This window comes from Eutrigla gurnardus (assembly GCF_963514095.1).
Source record: "Eutrigla gurnardus genome assembly, chromosome: 7".
NCBI classification, from domain to species: domain Eukaryota; kingdom Metazoa; phylum Chordata; class Actinopteri; order Perciformes; family Triglidae; genus Eutrigla; species Eutrigla gurnardus.
The window spans coordinates 1,870,091-1,891,930 of NC_139921.1; the positions used below are offsets into that span (position 1 = coordinate 1,870,091).

The window sequence follows — 21,840 nt, forward strand, 5'->3', positions numbered from 1 at the left end:
TCTTCAAGAAACTATAAACACATATCTCCACTTCACATGATGTAATGAGATCCTACATTTTGCATCACAGTACAAAATCAGCCTGACCTTGCCTCAGTTTTACAGAGAGCATAGAGTCCATAGGTCAGCATTTATGGACAGAAGAATACATTTCCTAATGGAGCACACTCACTGCTAGAAAAAGGGGACATTTGTTCCTATAACATGAGTTTAATAATTTCCTCTTTTTGTACCATTGAGGTTGTACTAACCAGCAGCCCACCACCAGTCCTCCTCTCATCCAGCCCACCACCAGTCCTCCTCTCATCCAGGCCACCACCAGTCCTCCTCTCATCCAGCCCACCACCAGTCCTCCTCTCATCCAGGCCACCACCAGTCCTCCTCTCATCCAGGCCACCACCAGTCCTCCTCCTATCCAGGCCACCACCAGTCCTCCTCTCATCCAGGCCACCACCAGTCCTCCTCCCATCCAGGCCACCACCAGTCCTCCTCTCATCCAGGCCACCACCAGTCCTCCTCTCATCCAGCCCACCACCAGTCCTCCTCCTATCCAGGCCACCACCAGTCCTCCTCTCATCCATTCCACCTCCAGTCCTCCTCTCATCCAGTCCACCATCCAGACCACCACCAGTCCTCCTCTCATCCAGCCCACCACCAGTCCTCCTCTCATCCAGCCCACCACCAGTCCTCCTCCCATCCAGGCCACCACCAGTCCTCCTCTCATCCATTCCACCTCCAGTCCTCCTCTCATCCAGTCCACCATCCAGACCACCACCAGTCCTCCTCTCATCCAGCCCACCACCAGTCCTCCTCTCATCCAGCCCACCACCAGTCCTCCTCTCATCCAGCCCACCATCCAGACCACCACCAGTCCTCCTCTCATCCAGCCCACCATCCAGACCACCACCAGTCCTCCCACAGAACTACCTCAGCAGAAAGGTGGTAAGTTCTGCTGATATTTTCAAATAGCATACAAATCATGATTCAGTTACTAGTCATGTTTCTTTTTCATATCTTATTTAATCATGGTATACATGATAACCATATTAAACATTTAATCTGCCTCTCCTTCTTAAACTCCTGAAATAATACTCAAAATGAAGAAATGTATTTAAATTTAGAAAAGACAAATACAAATGACTGATTAGAGTGAGGTGACTTCTGAGGTGTTATACCAGTAACTACTGTAATATGTATGTCTGGATTACTTGCCTTTTAATTATTACTAAAGGGAAATATAATGTTTCAAAATTCTGACAGGCTGATTGACAGATGCTTAATCAAAAACAAACTTTCGGCAAGTGAATTAGTGAGGGGGTATAGGCCACGTGCCACCAGAACAGCTTCAATCTATGTAGGAACTGATGATGATGGAGAGCACAGTTGCACATCCAAAGTCTGCTGTAGGTGTTTGGGGCCTCCTTTTTAGCTGTATAGAATTCACTTGAGTCTACTGTGTATTTGGACAAACTCAGTATGTGCACACACGTCAAAATACATGGCCGTAACAATTCACGTCCTACACTGGTTTGTGTTAATAAATGATGACTCAGCAAGTTTTCATATTGTGTGGGGAGAGTGAATTTATGTCATCACAATCAGTTTCTTATTTCTCAGTTTGTTTATATGTGTTTATACATTTATAAATTAGGCCCCTGGTGATCATACAAACCCCTATTCCTATATTCAATGAATATACAACAAAGACAAGATATTTAATAAAGAAGGACAACCTCCGCGCTTCACCTGACAGACTGGATTGCAGACTGGTGCGTCTCAGGGCAGGAGACAGATGAGTAATAGGTGAGGAAAGGATGCTGGAGCACATGGTGGACAAGTCTTCTTCAGAGCAAGCTTACTCTTCTTACTCTGAAGAAGACTCCACGGTGAAACGTCAGCAACTGCACCTTAATAAATTGCTTAAACTGACCGTGTGCTACAACATCCTTTCCTCACCTATTACAAGATATTTAATGTTCAAACCGAAAAGCTTTATTGTTTGTTTGCAAAGATTAACTCATTTTGAATGTCATGGGGCATGGGTATGCCATGGACATTAACACACCCCCATAGCATCAGAGATGTTGGCTTTTGAAGTTAGCACTGATAAAAATCTGAGAGGTCCTTTTCGTCTTTGCCCCGAGGCACACAACGTCCATGATTTCCAAAAACTATTTTAAATGTGGACAGTACTTGTAGCACTTGTAGTAGCGACAAACTGTGTTAACTGACAAACGTTTTCCAAGGTGTTCCTGAGCCCATGTGGTAATATCTGTTACAGCAGTGATTCCCACTGGCACATAGCATTCCCAGAAGGCTCGGTCATTCACAACCAAGGATGACTTGCTTGTGAATGAATTTTTTTTATGCCCATGATCATGACACTCAGGTGTTTCCAATGAACCTGTTCACCTGTTGAATGTTCCAAACATTCCCATCTTGACCCTGTCAAGATGGAGCATGAAGATTAAATGTCTTGTCTTTGTAGTGTGTTAAATTTAATATAGGTTGATAATGATTTGAAAATTGTTGTATTATGTTTTTATTTTCGTTTTACAATTGTCCCAGCTTCATTGGAATTCTGGTTTGTAAAACCCATTGAATCCAATTGACAGAATCTTCATACATACTCATTCAATGAGACCCTGTGCCCTGTGAACTGAAGCATTATCAGTCTGGGAGACACTACTCCCATCAGTAGTGAAATTATAGGATGTAGGTAATCTGTGTGGGAGGAACTACATTCATTGTTTTTCCCCTCATCTTTCAGGCTTTTCCTTCAATTGGTCACCTGTTTGTACATCTTGTAGTCTATAATCCTTGGTAAAGCAAAAAAAGTGACCATACAACATATGGTTAAACAATTTCCAAGTATTTCAATGAGTGAATGAGCAAAAGATTACAATCTATAATTTTTCAATTGTAATGTGACATTTTATATTTGTTATTGGGATAGAGGTATTTTATTCATTCATAACCGCTCTTAACTGATACATTTCCTTAATCTCAACAGATATGTCTGCAAAGAAAAAAAACAGGCAGAACAATTCTTCAGCCTCAGCAGACGCGCCCTCTACAAGGAGGAAACTGAGGGGGAAAAAAACACCCAAAGGTTATAAAGCTTTCCTAGATTTGCATGTCACCTTTTCAAATCAAACTTCAAATACAGTGATTATTTTGCCTTTGCCAGATATACATAAGTCATACATATCTGTCTAAGCGGCTGAAGAGGAAGGAAGGAAGGATACATATCTGTCTGTCATATTAGTCTGTCAAAATTGTCTGTCTGTCATATTAAATCATCTGTCGGTCATATAAGTCTGTTAAAATCGTTTTAATACTTTTTTTTTTTTTGCTCTTTCAGAATGTAACCATGGGATCCTAGAAGGGGAAGCTCAGCCTTACTACCCAGTGAAGAGGGTGATCCGATGCAAAACGCTGAAGGTTAGCTTTACTATGATTAAAAGTCTTAAATATACTCAGTGGATTTGCAAGCACCCCGACTTGAAACCCCTTAACCCCCCAATTTTGATGTTTTTTTCAGGGGATCCAAGTGGAGCTGGTGGAGTGGGAGCCCTGTTCACTCTGGTATGTACAATTTATTTATAGTTTTGATTGGAATAGCCTAATTCTTAGTACTTTAAAACTTCAAGTAATAACCTTGGCGGCTGTGGCTTAGTGTGTTTGGGCAAGGCACTGAACCCACACTTGTCCCCTACTGTGTCATTGGGTGTGTGAATGCGTGCGAATGGTTAGTCTCGGAAGCCTGTCTGCGAACAGTGCTGTATGAGAACGTGTGTGTCAAAGGGTGAATGTGATGAACATTGTAAAGGCACTTCGAGTGGTCCCAGAGACTATAAAGTGCTTCAGCCACTTACTGTAACTCAACAGGGTTGTATTTGGGATGTGGCTTACCTTTAATTTATTTTGTGCAAAACTCTTGCTCAAATCTAAATGAATTATAATTGGGTGCCTGTGGGTACCATGAGATTAACTGAACAGATTAATTGTTTAGAGTTGAAACTGAAAAATGATGTGTAGCATGCTGCCTAAAGATTACAGTTATCATACATGCTAAGCAGCACAAGGGAGCGGAGTTCCACTATGCCAAGCAGCTAACTGAGACTGAGTTTAATTTATCAAAATGTGCTATCACATCAGGCCAGTTCATGTTTTACAGTATTTGTGTATTTTATCAGTTATGTGGTGCTTAAGGCAGATAAACCTGACTGCCATAATGGAAAGATAAATGTTAGACATAACGAATCAGTTCATTTTAATCAATCTCTCATTTATTCTGAGCAAAGATGTCCTTTATGTTGACATTGGGATGCTAAAGTAACACACAATGGTGAAAGGCATTTACAAAAGTCCAAAGACTTGGGAGGTCTTTCATGACAAAATGTTCAATATTATTATTGAACAGGTCTTTTACAATGGATACCTAGTAATTTCAAATAAATGGCTACACAGTAGGTAATGCATATACAAACCTTAACCAAAATATTACCATGGGCATGTAATTTACTGTTATCAGGTTACTGTAAGTTTATAAATCTACTGAATGAAGGGGGTGGCTTGCTGTTCCTCATTGCACTTAATCTTGTCATGTTTTGAATTTCATTCATGGCTGATGTAAAGACCTAAATGAATAACAATCTTTTTTTTATTACAGTGGGAAAACTTGGCCGCCACAGTGGGTGACAAAGGAGAGCGCCAACGGCAATTAAGAAAATTTGAATTAAGACATGTTCAATGTCATTGATTTGTTTTATAAGCTGCCAAACTGTAAGAAAATGTTTACGTTTCCAATTGTATGTTGTATGTATGTGTATGTTGTGTACACAATATATTAAAAATTTCAAAAGCCTGAAAGACTCCCACTTTGTCTCTTATCTTTCGTTCACACACAGGTAGATAGATAGATATTGCATACTTCCAAGAAATTGAATAAAATTAACCAACCTCCAAGCAGACAAGAACTTGATCATAAACCAGAAATAAGTTATTACTAAGACCAGACATGTGGTGGCAGCACTGTGTATGTCATAACAAAAGTCATCAGTGGTACATTCTGAAATGCCTGGCTATTTATTGAAATATCGTGGTCGAGGAGTAATATTACAAATAACATAATAATTACATATTCTTTCAAAGTGAAATATTTCAAACAGTTAACAATGATTCCAACAAGCAAGCTGAAAGGGTTTCCTCTTCTCCTCGATGGGGCCCTGACGCGTAAAGGTCAAAACCCACCAATGAGATCGCACCACACAGGAAGTTAAATGCACAGAGGATCCGGTAGATTTCGAAATAAAACACAGCGGACAAACATCCGATCGTAAATCATCACTTTGTCATTAGTTTCTCCCGTGCCAGGAAGGCATCAACCAGGAATATGGCATCGTCAGGTTCAAGATGATTCATTTATTTAGCTTGGTCAAGTTGTTTTACAACGCTTCCTTTTCCTCCTCTTTTACCTTTTCCAGATAATTTCTAATATATAATACGTAGACTGGCTGTGCCTTTTCCGGCTTCTTCTCCCTCGTTTCTTCTTCTTCGTTTCTTCTGCTTCTTCTTCTTCTTCTTCTTCTTCTTCGTGGGGCCCTAACGCGTAAAGGTCAAACCCCACCAATGCGATCGCACCACACAGGAAATTAAATGCACAGAGGATCCGGTAGATTTCGAAATAAAACACAGCGGACAAACATCCGATCGTAAATTATCACTTTATCAGCATTAGTTCCTCCCGTGCCATGTATTGATCAGCAAATCAACCTCAGACGCAACGCATGCAGTGGGCGAGGGTTTGAACCGTCAGACGGAGCGAAATCGCAAGGGAGTCCTATGTGAAATCTGGGGCCACTGCTAATGCTAGGTGATAGCAGCGTCCATAGCCACCAAAACGTTGCAGTGTCACATTATCCTGGTGAGATCTGAAAATTCTTCATAAAAACGAGCAAGCGAGTGATTATGTACATTCACTGAGTAAATACTATGAAAATAAAATCTATGTTTCTCGCTAGAAATGTAATCAAAACGCATTTTTATGCAGAAACTAACTCAAAATATTGGTTTTTCCACTAAAAATGTGAGAAACGTCAGCCATGTTTTTTGTTCTCACGGCCGGAATCTTGAAGGTCACGTGACTTGGACGCAAACCAATAGGAAGAGTATAAGCAGAAAAATGTAACAGTAACACAAAAAAGGGGCCATTATTGTAGTCCCTCTACGTTTTTGCACTTTGGACCAACGTAGCCAAGGTACGTTTTTCTATGAGACTGGGTTGTCTATTGTTGTAGAGTTTTTGCAAGTTCACCTGATTCCAAGGTTCCTTGTAGTGTAATGTAAGTGTATTATGTGTGTGAATGAGTGTGTACGTGGATATCTCCTCGGTGCTGATCTTTCTTCAGGGTAGTTGGCTCGCCATCTGTTACAGCAGGAAGTTGTCCTGAACCTCAGACTCTTCAGTCCTCCTAAAAAAAACCTGACCTGTAGACAGGGTCACACAATACATTCAACACTATCCATTCTCAGATGCATCATTAGGGATATCAGATGTCAAAAGATGCACACCATTACATCTAATTCTGACATAAATCTTCATCTCTATTCAAATCCCAAATCTCTGTCTCAGTTGTACAACGTTCAGTCTTAAGTGTATCATTTATGAGAACTAAATACTAAAGTGCTCACACATTTACCCGTTCATGTGAACAGTTTCAATAATACTTGTGGTAAGTAACCATTAACATACAAAATATCATTTATCATAAACATATCAGAACCATGTGCAAATAACATAACAGTACACATTTTGAGTTAGACTCAGAGGTATTAAAGAATTGTGCTTAGTTTACTCTTACACTATAGGCCTATTCATGTCCGAGATCTGCACCAAAAATTACCCTCTAGTTGCTTTAAACTCAGTTGGAATAACATAAATGTCTTCAATAAATTGCATGGTACAAAATAAAATATTATTTTACATTCATCACATTCACAACATACCAAATTACTATTTTTTCTCCCTTTAAATTGGCATAAGGAAATAAAACACTTCCCCTTTAATTATATTCACATCAGCATAAAATAATAAACACAATGTGCATTTGTTCAGAAGTATTTTACCCGTATTCATTTCAATTTACTCTGATAACCCTAATATCACCGCTGCTTTCTTTTAGCACACGGAAAACCAAGAGGGAAATAGCACCAGAGCAGCTAAAGAGCACATTTCTCACCGTTGCTCTGTGTATCAAGGTGGAGCACGCCGATGCCGAACTTCGTAGCAGCTCTCCGGATGAAAGGCAAGCAGTTAGCCTGTTAGGCACAGAGCTAGCATTAGCATGGACTACGACGGTAAGCGTCAACAAGCTGTTTTTTCATCGGATAATTGACTCGTCTTACCGACGTAACTCTCCTTCGTTCAGTCACTTGGCTCCGGACCTCCACTGGGTAAGTGCTCCGACTCTCTCTTTTTCCTTTTTCACAGGTAAACTCCGGGTTTTTCTCCCGTTTTCCTCTTCTCCTTAGCACGCAGCTGCCCTCGCTTCTCTGGCTGGGATCCGAACTAGGTACCCCACGTGGGACCATGCGAGTTGAGCGGTGCATTCAAATGCAGTAGGAAAACTGACACTTTGGCGATGCAAAACAAATAAAGATAAATAAAATAAACAGTTTCCCTTCTTTTATTGTACTCAGTTAACTGTGCGTTTCTTTTACACCTGGTTACACCCTCCCCTCCTGAACTTATGCACGTCCCTGTGCATAGTAGACAGTTAAAGGATAGTTATTCGGGGAGACAAGGCAGGTGGTTGAACAGGTTCTTCTCTTATGACTTCTTCCCAAGCTGTGGACAGTCCTTGAAAGAATGATTTCACTGCTGTGATCAAAGGGCTTCCTAGTTCTGTATAATCAAGCCGTCGTGGTGGTTGACGGTTTCTCTCCGATCTCCTGACAGAATCATTTGTATCTGTGTTCTCCTCTGTATCCATTGAGATTGTTCCATCCTTTCCTTCCTCAGGTTCTGCTCCTTTAAGACCATCCTCCTCAACTGGAAGTTGCTCTCCTTGGATTCCTGGATGATCATCCTCAGGTAAGTGATTTTGAATCAAGGCTGGTTCATCGGCTTGTTCGGTTGGTGTGACTCTATCGGTGGGTAAGTACTCAGTATCACTCTGATGAGAGCTGGACTCGATGATCATCAAAGGACCATCTGAAGTACTATTGGGCATATCAAGTAAGTTTTCAAAATCGGGTTGGGTGTCAAGATCGGTTGGATTGTCAAGTTCAGGTGGATTGTCAAAATCAGGTAAGTTATCAACATCTGGTGGGTTGTCATCATTTTGAGCATTTACAGAACTCTCGACAGGACAAGGGCCTGGAGGTTCAGTATGCCGAGTGTCTTGGACATCGGTCATGGGCAGATCCGGGTGCACAGGAATCTCACTGACCATGGGGACAGGGGAACTTAACCAAACAGGAATGAGTACATCATCCTCTTCATCTGAGGAATTCTCTTCCTCTACCGCAGGGTTTGCACGGGTTCCTGGCCTGCGTGGTACCAGCTTTTGCACAGGCTCACTGTTTTCCTCCACAGGTAGGTACCCGCACGGCAGCAACAGGTCCCTGTGTAGCGTCCTTAGGGGACCATCCCCGTTTTCAGGTTTAACAGTGTAGACAGGGAGAGTGCCTGCTCTTCTCATCACCACATGGACAGTGGGTTCCCATTTGTCTGAGATCTTGTGTTTTCCCCGGATGCGGACATTCCTGACCAATACTCGATCTCCAGGTTCCAGGTCTGAGGCGGTAACATGTTTATCAAACCTTGTTTTGTTCTTGAGAGCGATCTTTGCAGCCTTCTCCATGGCTATCTTGTAGCTCTCCTTGAGACGTGACTTGAGGTTTTGCACATAGTCAGAGTGAGATGAATGTTGACCCTCTGGTACTGGCAATTTGAAAGCAAGATCAACTGGCAGGCGAGGTTGGCGCCCGAACATCAGTTCGTACGGGGTGAAGCCAGTCACCTCGTTCCTGGTGCAATTGTAGGCGTGGACCAGGGGTCTCACATGATCACGCCAACTGGACTTGTCTTGATTTTGGAGAGTGCCCAACATATCAAGCAGGGTACGATTAAATCGTTCCACAGGGTTGCCCCTAGGATGGTATGGGGTCGTCCTCACCTTGTGGATTCCCGCCACCTGACAGAGTTCCCTGATCATGCGGGACTCGAAGTCTGGACCCTGGTCACTATGTAACTTCTCTGGGATACCATAGTGTACCATAAAGTTTTCCCACAGACACTTTGCTACTGTGCGGGCCTTTTGATTCGGTGTTGGGATGGCAACCGCAAATTTAGTGAAGTGATCTGTGATCACCAGTATATCCTTGGTTCCACTTTTGTCAGCCTCCAGGGACAGGTAGTCCATACAGAGGAGCTCAAGAGGTCGAGTGGTCCTAATGTTGACCAAGGGGGCTGCTCTTTCAGGTCGTGCCTTCCTCCGCACGCACCTGCCACAGGTCCTCACTTTCCTTTCCACATCCATGACCATCTTCGGCCAATAGAATCTGGTCCTTACAAGGTCCAGTGTCCGGTCGACTCCCATGTGGACCATATGGTCGTGCAGACTGGTGAGGACTGTGTTGCGGAGCTCAGCTGGAAGAACAAGCTGGTAAGTTGTCTGTGGCCCCACTTGGCGTCGCCTGAACAGGATGTCGTTGTGGAGCTTGAGACGATTGAGTTCTCGGAGGAGGAGTGGGAGGTCAGGGAGTTGGGTGCGCAAGGTGGGAGGTGGTGTGTCCCCATGTTCGATCTGGGCAATGACATGCTTTATACATTTGTCAGTTCTTTGTTTAGCTGCTATCTCAGCTTCAGTTAGATGGGGGACGGTTGGAAGACCTCCAAACTGTTCTTCTTGTCCATAACTGTCAGGCACCGCACTGGGAGACATGGCAAGAACCTCCACTAAAGCAACACGATCTGTATCTCCCTCTCTCTCATCATCAGGACTGACGCTGTAGGTGAGCTGTCTCTCGCAGATTGCTTTCACAACAGACTGATCAACTGCATTGATGTTGTTTGGATCAGAGAGGTGATCTTGTGTGAACTGCTGTATGCGTTCTCTCTCTTTTTGTGATTTCAGATCATCTGCTAGCATCCCATGTGGTCTGCGTGATAATCCATCCGCATCTCCGTTCTGCCTTCCCGGACGATAGAGGAGTTTGAAGGAGAATGTGGACAGCGCTGCTAGCCACCTATAGCTGGTCGCGTCAAGTTTGGCCGTTGTCAGGATGTAAGTCAGCGGATTGCTATCCGTTACAACGGTGAAGTGGTTGCCGTACAGATAGTCGCTGAACTTTTCCGTAACTGACCACTTGAGCGCCAGGAACTCTAGCTTGTGCGCTGGATAGCGGCTCTCGCTTCTTGACAGCCCTCTACTGGCGTAGCCTATGACTCTGAGTTGGCTCTCTTGCTCTTGATATAACACAGCACCGAGCCCGGTGGTACTGGCGTCGGTGTGCAGTATATAAGGTCTCTGGGGGTCAGCAAAGGCTAATACAGGGGCTGTAGTGAGGCTCTGGATGACTGCCTCGGAGGCTTGCTGGCAAGCTGGCGTCCAGCGCCCTCCAAAGGGCTCTTTCGGTTCATGGTATTGGTTGGTTTTCTGTCTTATGTCTGTTAGTTTCACTTTCGATTTCTTGTGGAGAGGTGGGTAGCCAGAGGTTTAGCTGTGGAGGGGCTTTACGATGCTGGAGTAACCCTTAACGAACCTCCTGTAGTACCTCCCGCAGGGTCTGGGGGACAGGCCATGTCTTCAGGGCTGAAATCTTCTCAGGATCTGTCTGAACGCCACTTCTGGAGACTACGTGACCCAGATAACGGACTGATGTCTGGAAGAAGACACATTTTTCTGGGGATAACTTCAACCCAAACTCTTTGAGACGAGTTAGCACTCTCATGAGTCTTCGTGCTCCTCAAGGGTTCTGGAGAAAACTATGACATCATCAAGGAAGACCAACGCATCTTTCAAATGCATATCCCCCATGCACCGTTCCATTAACCTTTGGAACGTGCTGGGGGCATTCGTCACTCCTTGAGGCATTCTGTTGAACTCCCAGAATCCGAGCGGACACACGAAGGCCGTCTTCGGTTTGTCTGCCTCTTCAACCTCGATCTGGTAGTACCCCGACTTAAGGTCGAGAACTGAGAACCACTGAGAACCATTGAGGGCTGAGAATGTGTCCTCCAGCTTTGGAAGGTTGTATGCGTCCTTTATAGTCTGGAGATTTAGACGCCTATAATCGATGCACAACCGGACTTGGCGGTTCTTTTTCCGGACTACCACTATGGGTGATGCAAATGGTGACTCTGACTCCCTGATAACTCCCGCATCGAGAAGCTCTTTAATGTGCCTGCGGACAGCTTCAATGTCCTGTGGGTGGATCGGTCGGGCACGCAGTTTGAAGGGAGTTTCATCCGAGAGTTTTATGTGGTGTCGCACCTGGTCCGTCCGGCCAAAATCCAGGTCATGATGTGCAAACACATCAGCCATGTTGTTGAGTTGCTGAGTGATGCGTTGCTTCCATTCGAGTGGGACTGGGGAATCAGCGAAATTGAAATTCAAGGTGGGTTCTTGAGATGACTGGATCTCTGGAGGTCTCTGGAGAGATCCTGATTGCTTGGCTATGCTGTGCTCTATGCTGTACCATCCTTTAATAGGATGGTCTGATAAGCACTAACCTCTGCAATAGTGCACTTGGCAGGAATGACAATGTCATGGTCAGACTCATTGCTTATGACGACTGGTAGCTTATGGGGTCGTAGCTGGGGGAAATCAACTAGACCAGCTTTTACTAGCAGGCCACCTGGCAAGGGGGATGATGATGGGTACTCAATGACGACGGATTTCTCATCCTGAAGACTGCTGACAAGGGCAACTCCCTCCACCACTACAGTTCTACCGGCTGGAATGACTTGAGGCGTCTTGCCTTGCATCTTTACTACCCCCTGGTGGTTGTTGCATGCTTGCTTCAGTCTTAGCTCAATGACCTTGAAAACTACTTTGTAGCCATGTGGGAGGGGCTGGCGATTGGTTAGTTCAATCTCTGAGTAAATGTCAAACAATACATCTAGAGTGTTCGTGCCTATGAGCATGCGGGACTGTGAAGTGTCAGGAACAACTAAGGCAAGTGTGTTTACATCTATTGGAGCTCCTATGAAGTCTTTTGGAAAGGTTATGGTCATTTCTATATAGCCAAAGTAAGGCACTAGCTGGCCATTTGCGCCTTCCACTTCTAAGAGGTCATGAAGCGGCTTAATCTTCTGCTCTGAAAGGTGCTGCTTGTAAAATGACTCAGGTATGGTGGTAACTTGTGAGCCTGAGTCAAGAAGGCAGTTGACCTCTTCACCTCTCACAGTCACTTGGGCTGTGCTCTTGATGCCAACCAGCCGTTTTGGGAGTCGAAACGGTTGGTCATGCTTTGAATGATGTAAGCTGGAACATGTTTGAGCTCTGATATTTTCTGTATGTGTACTGTCTTTGTTGATCTCAGTAGGGGTTTTGTCTTCCTTGTTTACGTCTGAGGGACGTTGTTGACTCTCCTCAGCCCCTGTTTGTCCCACAACAGGAACTGTTAGTCGTTTAAAGGTAAGTTTGAATCATTTTGTGCTTCCCACTGGCGCTGTTTTTTCTCCAACTGCTTCTTTTTTTCTGCCACCAGGTTGGGGTTTGCAGGGTCGGTGCAGCAGGGGGCGATGTGCCCGTCTTCGCCGCAGTTAAAACAGTGCCAGGGCTTGGGTTTGTATGTCTGGTTCTTTTTAGTTTGTCTTTGCATGTCTGTATCATTTGGCTTTGACATCCTGCTCTGTTGCTTCCCTGTAGATCCCTTGCTGCTAGCCCCTTTTGTGGTTTTCTGTGACATGAATGTAGTTAGTTGGCTTTGCAGACTTGCCACTTGCTTTCTCAGATCCTCAATAGCACTGATGCTGCTCTCATCTTTCTCCTCTGGTTCACAAACATATGCACCGTGGAACTGCACCTGAGCTCTTTGCTTTGTGATGCCAATATGTTTTTTCATGCGACTGGATTTTGCTTGCTGTCGATCTTCTTCAGAGCGAATCATTAGCAAGAGGTCTGAGAATTGGGGTGGGCTGCTCTTCTTTTGCTCCAGTTGCAGGGCGCTGAGCAAGGTGTTATCCCAACACCCCCTGCAGAACTGCTTAATAAGATGTTTGTCTACTTCCTCATGTGTAACTCCCCCCCTTTTCGTTGCTCTGTTCAAGGCTAACTGGAGCCGATGAAGGTAAGTGGATGATTTCTCACCCGGGTCTTGGAGGGTGTTCAGGAATTGAGCGAAGAGCTCCTCTCCATCTTCCACAGTACCGAAGGCTGAGTCTAGAAGCTGTAGGTAGGCTGCAGGCGGTGACTCAGGCCGTAAGCCTTTAACTACATCAGCTGCTGGTGGGAGCAAGCTCTCATGGATTTTTCTGGATATTTGCAGAGGAGACATGCTAGGATCATTCTGGAGCAACTCAATGTGTGTGCGCCATGTGTCATAATCAGTTTCATGATTAGGTCTGGGAGTCTTGCCGGAGAAGGAGCGGAGTCTCACCTGGGATTGGATGTGTGGGACAACGTCTTGCCTCCGTACAATATGCTCGACCACGACCTTCTGGATGTCAGGTGGGTTCAAGTCACTTACTGAAAGGGACGGTGCTCTCTTTCCATTGGTGAGGGGAACATGGTCAGTGGCACCGTTGCTGCTTGGTGTGGCATCTGGAAATGAGGTGTGAGACTGTTGCTCTTGATGAGCGGGTGGGGATAAGACAGTGGTCTCAACATGTGTGGGGGAGGATTCTTCAGTTGTGAATTGCATGGCTTCAACATCTTCCCCGATCTGAGACATCATTTCTTTCAACACCACACTATAGTCTTTGCCACTCATCTTAGCTAGTTGCCTGAGCTCAGCTAAGTATGTCTTAGTAACATTACTTCCAACCTTGATAGCATACATGCTGCATGCAAAAACTTTTGTCAAAACCAAACCTCTTGTTTATCTTTTCCCTGCCGTTCCATGTTTTAATAGTTTTATAAATCCACCTGGTGTTTATAAATGCTGTTGCAAACGTCAGTCTACGTTTGTGAACGTCACTCCATGAACATGTGAGCCTGAACTCCAACACCAGACTGTCTCTGCTGTCAAGGTGGAGCCAGTTTGAACCACTTTCTATACAGTTGAGTTTATTGAGTTTTATATGAAATTAACTAATATTCTTGTCACGGTGGCTGAAGCAGCAGGGAGGACCCACATGCAGACTCAAAGTTATGCAGATGTAATGAAGACATATTATTCATGAAAACACCCCCTAGTGGCCAGCAGAGAGAATGCAGCTTTAAGGACCTTCAGGCTTGACTTCACTTTTCTGAACCAGAGGTTGATGCCTGATTGGAATATCAACTCTGACAACTGAACATGAACCAACCAGACATTTTGATGCTGCTGACAGTTTTAATTCAAAGTTTAAAGCTTCTAACTCGTCTGCACGGCGGAGACAAAACGCCATTTTAACACCAACATGTGCACACACATTTATGATGACAATGACTGTAAAAGGCTCTATAGCAAGGGTCACTAAGAGGTGGAGCTTGGCCCAGATCCAGACCCAGGCCCCGTCCTATCTGGACCCAGACCCATAACTGATAGATCATTGAGAATTATGAAATGATGACGGAGCGTTTCCATTTTACTGCTGCAGCGTTAGCATCACTACACTGGTTCAGATGGTTGGAGGCTAAATCATCTCACTGGTTGCTACTCACAAACACTAAATTACCCAGTAATGCAACGGGGTGAAACGTTAACTCTGAACTTAATCAAATCTGTGCAAACTGGAGTTTCTGTGAGTGACGTTTCTATGGTGACAACTGAGGAGACTCACTGACAGCTGACAGATGGATCAGAGAGTGGAGGTGATAAACGTCAGTCAGGTGGGTGAAATCTAGAGCCGATAGATAAGTTCACACGGCTGCTCTCAAAGAGGAACGCTGACAGTGAGAACAGAGCTTTGAATCAAGACAGACTCTTTTCTTCCAACTGGCAGTTGAACACCTGAATGCCTCATATGTTCTGAGACTCTTAAGAAGCACATTTTCAAAGCTGTGTTTTGTATTTTACTGTTATTATCAGAGTACTTGTTATTCATAATTCCTCCAGTTCAATATGAAAACTATAAACATTGTTGAAATGTTATTGAATTCCAGCCTTTTTCCTTTGCTTGATGGTTTAAAATCAATACCAGATCTTTGTTGGCACACCAGGTCTGAAGACAGACCACATAGACTGTTTCAACTGTTGTTTCTTCTCTTTTCTAACGCTTCAATTTCTCTCTCAATCATTTCAGCTCGTCTCTTGTCTTTCTTTTAACGTCCTCCTCTGTCCATCTCTGTCCATCACTCAGCCACGCTTATCCCACCCAGTACAACATCAACACAACAAAAGACAAATATCACTTTCTCTCATTTTAAAAAGTGGACAAATGGACATAAGTCTATGTAAAGTCCCCAGAAGTGACAGTAGTGTGTGTCTTCAGTCTGTCAGGTTGTCTGATCACAGAGGACGACTGTTCTTCTCTGGCCTCAGCTCTGGACTCCAACCCCTCCTATCTGAGACAGCTGGACCTGAGCTACAATCATCCAGGAGACTCAGGAGTCAAGCTGCTGTCTGCTGGACTGGAGGGTCCACACTGGAGACTGGACACTCTCAGGTGAGGACAGATGGACAGACATCAGACTGGACACTCTCAGGTGAAGACAGATGGACAGACATCAGACTGGACACAAAGGTGAGGACAGATGGACAGACATCAGACTGGACACTCTCAGGTGAGGACAGATGGACAGACATCAGACTGGACACTCTCAGGTGAGGACAGATGGAAAGACATCAGACTGGACACTCAGGTGAAGACAGATGGACAGACATCAGACTGGACACTCTCAGGTGAGGACAGATGGACAGACATCAGACTGGACTCTCAGGTGAGGACAGATGGACAGACATCAGATTGCGCCCCAGGTGAGGACAGATGGACAGACATCAGACTGGACTCTCAGGTGAGGACAGATGGACAGACATCAGACTGGACACTCAGGTGAGGACAGATGGACAGACATCAGACTGGACACTCTCAGGTGAAGACAGATGGACAGACATCAGACTGGACTCTCAGGTGAGGACAGATGGACAGACATCAGACTGGACCACAGGTGAGGACAGATGGACAGACATCAGACTGGACTCTCAGGTGAGGACAGATGGACAGACATCAGACTGGACTCTCAGGTGAAGACAGATGGACAGACATCAGACTGGACTCTCAAGTGAGGACAGATGGACAGACATCAGACTGGACTCTCAGGTGAGGACAGATGGACAGACATCAGACTGGACACTCTCAGGTGAGGACAGATGGACAGACATCAGACTGGACACTCAGGTGAGGACAGATGGACAACAGCTCCAGACTGTGTCTCCGTCTCTGACTGAGGAACTGGGGTTCATGTTTAATGGTGGACCTGATTGAGGTCTTTGAATGTCTTCCTGCAGGGTGGACCATGGGGGACAGCAGAGACTGAGACCTGGTCTGAGGAAGTGTGAGTATGTTTTCAGTAACTCAGCTGCTCCAGATTTGAACGTGTTCATGACTGAAATCCGATGATCACGTTTCTATCAGGATGTAGCGTTTGTTTCTTCGTGGCTGTAAAGATGTCGTGTTGTGTTCACACCAAACGCCACATTTTCACACTCAGTTACACACAAAGTCAACGCAGAGACACAAACGGACGCCAATTCCTGCCGGACGGCAACGGAGACAAAGACGCAACATTCACGTAGTCGTGTTTGTGTGAGTTTAAATATTTCAACTCAAGAGATAAATTCCTCTGTGTCTCTAAAGCGTCTCAGCGTTGAGATCGTCCTCCTGTCGTCCTGACGTCCCTGAATCCTAAATGGAGGAACCAGATGTTGTCTCCTGGGTCTGTGGTCCCCTAGAGGTCTACAATAGTAGCTCACATTAGTCCAGAGACCAGACCAGACTATGTGGAGGAACCACAGACTGTCTGTGGTCCCCCAGAGGTCTAGATAGTAGACCACATTAGTCCAGAGACCAGACCAGACTATGTGGAGGAACCAGAGACTGTCTGTGGTCCCCTAGAGGTCTAGATAGTAGACAACATTAGTCCAGAGACCAGACCAGACTATGTGGAGGAACCAGAGACTGTCTGTGGTCCCCTAGAGGTCTAGATAGTAGCTCACATTAGTCCAGAGACCAGACCAGACTATGTGGAGGAACCAGAGACTGTCTGTGGTCCCCTAGAGGTCTAGATAGTAGCTCACATTAGTCCAGAGACCAGACCAGACTATGTGGAGGAACCAGAGACTGTCTGTGGTCCCCTAGAGGTCTAGATAGTAGCTCACATTAGTCCAGAGACCAGACCACAGGTTGGTCTGGTTTCAATCTTTAGTAATTTAAGGCCAAACTGTGATATTTTTAGGACCAACGATGTAATTTTGTCGTGTTTTTGTTTAGTCTGTTGATCGTCAGTGATCCAGAACAGACAGGTTGCGTTCTCAATAATCCAACTTTCCTAACGGCTCTACATATATTACACTAATTATACACATATATAGAAACCTGTTCTCCAGGCAGGACCACACGGCCTCCCACAAAGAACACCCCCACTCCACATGGCTGACTGGTCGACACCCACACACACACACACACACACACGCACACACACACACACACACACACACACACACACACACACACACACACACACACCCACCCACACACACACACACACACACACACACACACACACACACACACACACTTGTATAGTATTTAGTTAGATAGGCCACTTGGACTTAGTGTATGTTTCTTTGTTTATTGTTAATAAACCCCTTATGAACATACTGCTGTGTTTATTAATGTTGTATAAGAATGAATGATATCAACCTCTTCTCTGTGAAGAATTCACTAATCCTTCAACTGTTTGTACTCATATTCTAATAGTTATTAATTATTGGCATTTGAGTACAAACTCCTTTATATTGAGACTGAGTATTGATATTAATAATTATCTATTAATAACTGAATCTGCTCCTGCTAGTTCCCCAACACTGTGTTTTTCTCTGCGATCCAACAAAACACACACCACTACACACCGGTGTCCTATTTATCAATGAAATGTATGACGTGACCCATCACCATCAAGTTACCGCCCCCTTGTGATGTCATATACTAATACCCAAAGTATATTTATTAAGCTTTAAAACACAAACAAAAAACACCCAACTGTCTCCAACAATAACCTTTAGCTGCATTGTGTTTGTTCTCTCCATCAGATGTCTGTGAACTGGAACTGGACACAAACACAGTCAGCAGAAAACTCAAACTGGACGACACCAACAGGAAGGTGACATTTGTGTCAGACGACCAGTCATATCCAGATCATCCAGACAGATTTGTCTCACGGCCTCAGCTGCTGTGTAGAGACGGTCTGACTGGTCGCTGTTACTGGGAGGTCCAGTGGAGAGGAAGGGTTTATATATCAGTGAGTTACAGAGGAATCAAGAGGAGAGGAGACGACTCTGTGTTTGGATGGAATGATCAGTCCTGGAGTCTGGGTTGTTATGATGGTCGTTACTATGTCTATCAGAAAAGACAACAAACAGACATCTCCTCCTCCTCCTCCTCCTCCTCCTCTGGTGTGGTAGCAGTGTACTTGGACTGTCCTGCTGGCACTTCTACAGAGTCTCCTCTAACAAACTGATCCACCTCCACACCTTCAACACCACATTCACTGAACCTCTTTATCCTGGGTTTGCAGTCTGGGATGGATCAGTGTCTCTGTGTCTCTGAAACTGTTCACAACAAACACAAAGCGGTGTGATTACATTCAGAGTCAATGCAAAGATGTGAATGAAAACATTGCAGTTTGTAATCAGTCAGGTTCATTCCTCCTTGTACTTGTTGTAAATGTATTAATGCTTGTGTAAATGTACTTAAAGGGACTTAGGGCAGGATCAAGAAATAAGACTCAACAGTGACACGACGGCCGTTAGGGTAACTGCAGCCATCTGCCAAGCCGGCGCGGTAGCGCGCACGAACTCTTCAGTGCAGCTGATGCTGTGACACGGTTATTTATTTACTCGCTGTTCACGTGACTGTTTACTACAAGCCCTCCGCACATGCCTCCGCGGAACTACGTTGGTAGCATACATCTGCGAACCGCATCATGTCAAACGACGAAGTAAGTAAACAAGTGTTTATTTTAGTGTAACTTTAGGATGACGAATTGCCGCTGATAAAACCTTCGTTTTCTTCTTGGTATTACTTTTTAGTGGACTTTGTGTGGTGGTGGGTCGTTTTTCCGGCCGAAGCAGAGTCCATTACTACACATACAGTACTTGAGTCCACCGCGCTTGTCTTCTTCTGGTCTCCAAGCCGTCGAGTACGCGCATTCAGCGTCATTTGACGTCACGTCCGCCGGACTGCGCGGGAAATTCGGACCACGAATTGCAGTACATCATGCAGCACACAGCCTGTTCAAGGCAATGGGGAGATATGTGTGTGGTCTCATTCTTTTTGGTTTTGAACGCTTCATCACCCATTAGCATTAAAAGACTTAAAGTGAATGTTTATTTTTTCACAAATCCTGCCCTAAGTCCCTTTAAATGAATGGAGTATATCGGGATGGCTTTGTCTTTAGACTGAACCTTGTCGTGTTGAGGAACATGCATTAGTGACTGGAGCAAATAGTTGCTGTCCAGTGAAAACCATCAACATGAAACACAGAGCACACACAGATTAGAATAGAAAACATAATGTATTTAACATATTACAAATAAGAAACATATTAAACTGTTTCTTCATTGTTGGAGAAAATGCTCCTGCTAAATCCACTAAGGAATGATAAACTATGATGATGCTGCAGCTGTGATTTTCCATTCATCAACGCTTTATAACGCTTGCTCTTGGCTGATGTTGGAGATACACAGACCAGCTGCTGAAGACGGCTGCATGATGCATGTGAACGTGTCTGGGTATAAATGGTGACTTTGCTGCAGTGAACCTCCGTTGAATTGAATCCGGCGTCACCAACAGGCTTGGAAGAAGAGAAGCGTCCGCTGGCTGCATCTCGGCTCTGGGCAACTCCGACACTGCGGACGCAAATAAAGGTCGGAGGCGTTTTGCCACTATTTTATCGTCAGCTTCACCTCGGCCTAGACGCAGTGACTAACGCATAATATTCTCCAAAAGGAAATTGATTAAGATCAAGATGAGAGAATGTGTGGATTCAAATCAAACGACTGAAATAATAAAAAGACTAAAGCTCTGTGTAATAAGGAAGTTACATGAGAACATGTTCAAATAAAATAATAATACAAAGAATGTGAGTTAAAAGTAGATCCTGAGGGTAAAGTTAGGGCCGTTGATGAGACTCAGACCAGAGTGTCCCAAAACCAAGACTGCAAACTGTCCATAAATGCAACTTGGGGTCCTTCATGAATGCAACTCCTTCACTTATAATAGACACATTTATCAACACAATTCCAATTACTACATGTCTGCATGAAAGTAATTGTTAAATATGCATATGGTTTGTTTTCATGAATGGTCGAGGTGTGCGGCACTTTAAATGTGGCTCTCGCAAAGAAGTGTGGGTCGGCGTGATCTCCTTTCCTTTTTTATAGGAAGGTCTGTTGTATCCTAAAGGAGATCTGAAAGGATCATTGGAGCTCCTTTCCTTTGGTGAAGGAAGGTCCGTTGTATCCTAAAGGAGATCTGAAAGGATCATTGGAGCTCCTTTCCTTAAAGGAAAAGGAAGGTCCGTTGTATCCTAAAGGAGATCTGAAAGGATCATTGGAGCTCCTTTCCTTTGGTAAAGGAAGGTCCGTTGTATCCTAAAGGAGATCTGAAAGGATCATTGGAGCTCCTTTCCTTTGGTAAAGGAAGGTCCGTTGTATCCTAAAGGAGATCTGAAAGGATCATTGGAGCTCCTTTCCTTTGGTAAAGGAAGGTCCGTTGTATCCTAAAGGAGATCTGAAAGGATCATTGGAGCTCCTTTCCTTTGGTAAAGGAAGGTCCGTTGTATCCTAAAGGAGATCTGAAAGGATCATTGGAGCTCCTTTCCTTTGGTAAAGGAAGGTCCGTTGTATCCTAAAGGAGATCTGAAAGGATCATTGGAGCTCGTTTCCTTTGCATTTAGAGAATCTGAACGGCTCTTATCATGGCGGACCTTGTTTACTTCCGGGTCACGTCTTCAGTGGTTGAGAGTTGCCCTTGAGAGAGCAGCAGCAGCAGCAGCAGCAGCAGAGAGCGCGCTGAGACAAAAACAAGATAACTTATTCTTGTTCTTAAAATAAAAGTGTGAAAATGGCACCGCCGAAGAAAAATCACGCTGAAACTGACTCTAAATTGGACTTATTGACCGAAAGCCTGGAGGCAATGAAGGGAAGCCTGGTGGCAATGAAGGATAAGATGGTGAAGAATGACAAGAGGGCTGAAGACAAGAGGATTGAAGCTGAAGAACGGCTGATGGCGGAGCTGAAAGACTCTCCAAAAGTTGATGGCTGAAGTCAAACAACTCCGGGATGAGGTTGCGGATAAAGACGAGTTGATAAAGGAGCTGGGGAACAGAGTGGAGGAGCTGGACCAACAGGGAAAACTGAATGAAGTGATTGTGACTGGCCTCAAAATCAAGCCTCCAAACTACGCAAGGGCGGTTGCGGCTGCAACCCCTGAGCCGGATGAATCTGAGATTAAATCTG

The 21,840-nt window shown here is 44.6% G+C and overlaps 4 protein-coding genes across 4 annotated transcripts in view; 3 read left to right on the top strand and 1 right to left on the bottom strand.

Annotated features, from left to right (window-relative positions):
- Positions 1 to 21,840, top strand: part of LOC311016207 (uncharacterized protein) — a 618,931-nt gene that overhangs the window by 301,296 nt on the left and 295,795 nt on the right. The window lies entirely within an intron of this gene.
- Positions 898 to 4,746, top strand: LOC311016224 (uncharacterized protein). The gene is made up of 5 exons (XM_084013805.1): positions 898 to 939; positions 3,014 to 3,112; positions 3,365 to 3,444; positions 3,545 to 3,588; positions 4,676 to 4,746. Exons 2-5 carry the CDS (start codon positions 3,016 to 3,018, stop codon positions 4,728 to 4,730), a joined length of 276 nt encoding a protein of 91 aa, XP_083869931.1. The 5' UTR covers positions 898 to 939; positions 3,014 to 3,015; the 3' UTR covers positions 4,731 to 4,746.
- Positions 6,296 to 7,644, bottom strand: LOC311016223 (uncharacterized protein). The gene is made up of 3 exons (XM_084013804.1): positions 7,411 to 7,644; positions 7,245 to 7,323; positions 6,296 to 6,492 (listed from the first exon to the last, which is right to left on the bottom strand). Exons 1-3 carry the CDS (start codon positions 7,612 to 7,614, stop codon positions 6,434 to 6,436), a joined length of 342 nt encoding a protein of 113 aa, XP_083869930.1. The 5' UTR covers positions 7,615 to 7,644; the 3' UTR covers positions 6,296 to 6,433.
- LOC311015809 (stonustoxin subunit alpha-like) lies at positions 13,570 to 18,928 on the top strand (the record flags this gene model as incomplete). Its single annotated transcript, XM_084013252.1, has 5 exons — positions 13,570 to 13,685; positions 15,593 to 15,766; positions 16,609 to 16,655; positions 18,412 to 18,798; positions 18,897 to 18,928. 5 exons carry the CDS (start codon positions 13,570 to 13,572, stop codon positions 18,926 to 18,928), a joined length of 756 nt encoding a protein of 251 aa, XP_083869378.1.

Excerpts from the sequence above, each read along its gene's own strand:
- LOC311016224 (XM_084013805.1), top strand. The coding sequence starts at position 3,016 with ATGTCTGCAAAGAAAAAAAACAGGCAGAACAATTCTTCAGCCTCAGCA. Across the intron at positions 3,113-3,364 it reads GGGGAAAAAAACACCCAAAG|AATGTAACCATGGGATCCTA; the intron begins GTTATAAAGCTT and ends TTGCTCTTTCAG. Across the intron at positions 3,589-4,675 it reads TGGGAGCCCTGTTCACTCTG|TGGGAAAACTTGGCCGCCAC; the intron begins GTATGTACAATT and ends TTTTTATTACAG.
- LOC311016223 (XM_084013804.1), bottom strand. The coding sequence starts at position 7,614 with ATGCACCGCTCAACTCGCATGGTCCCACGTGGGGTACCTAGTTCGGAT. Across the intron at positions 7,324-7,410 it reads AACGAAGGAGAGTTACGTCG|GCTAACTGCTTGCCTTTCAT; the intron begins GTAAGACGAGTC and ends TGTGCCTAACAG. Across the intron at positions 6,493-7,244 it reads CCTTGATACACAGAGCAACG|GTCAGGTTTTTTTTAGGAGG; the intron begins GTGAGAAATGTG and ends CCCTGTCTACAG.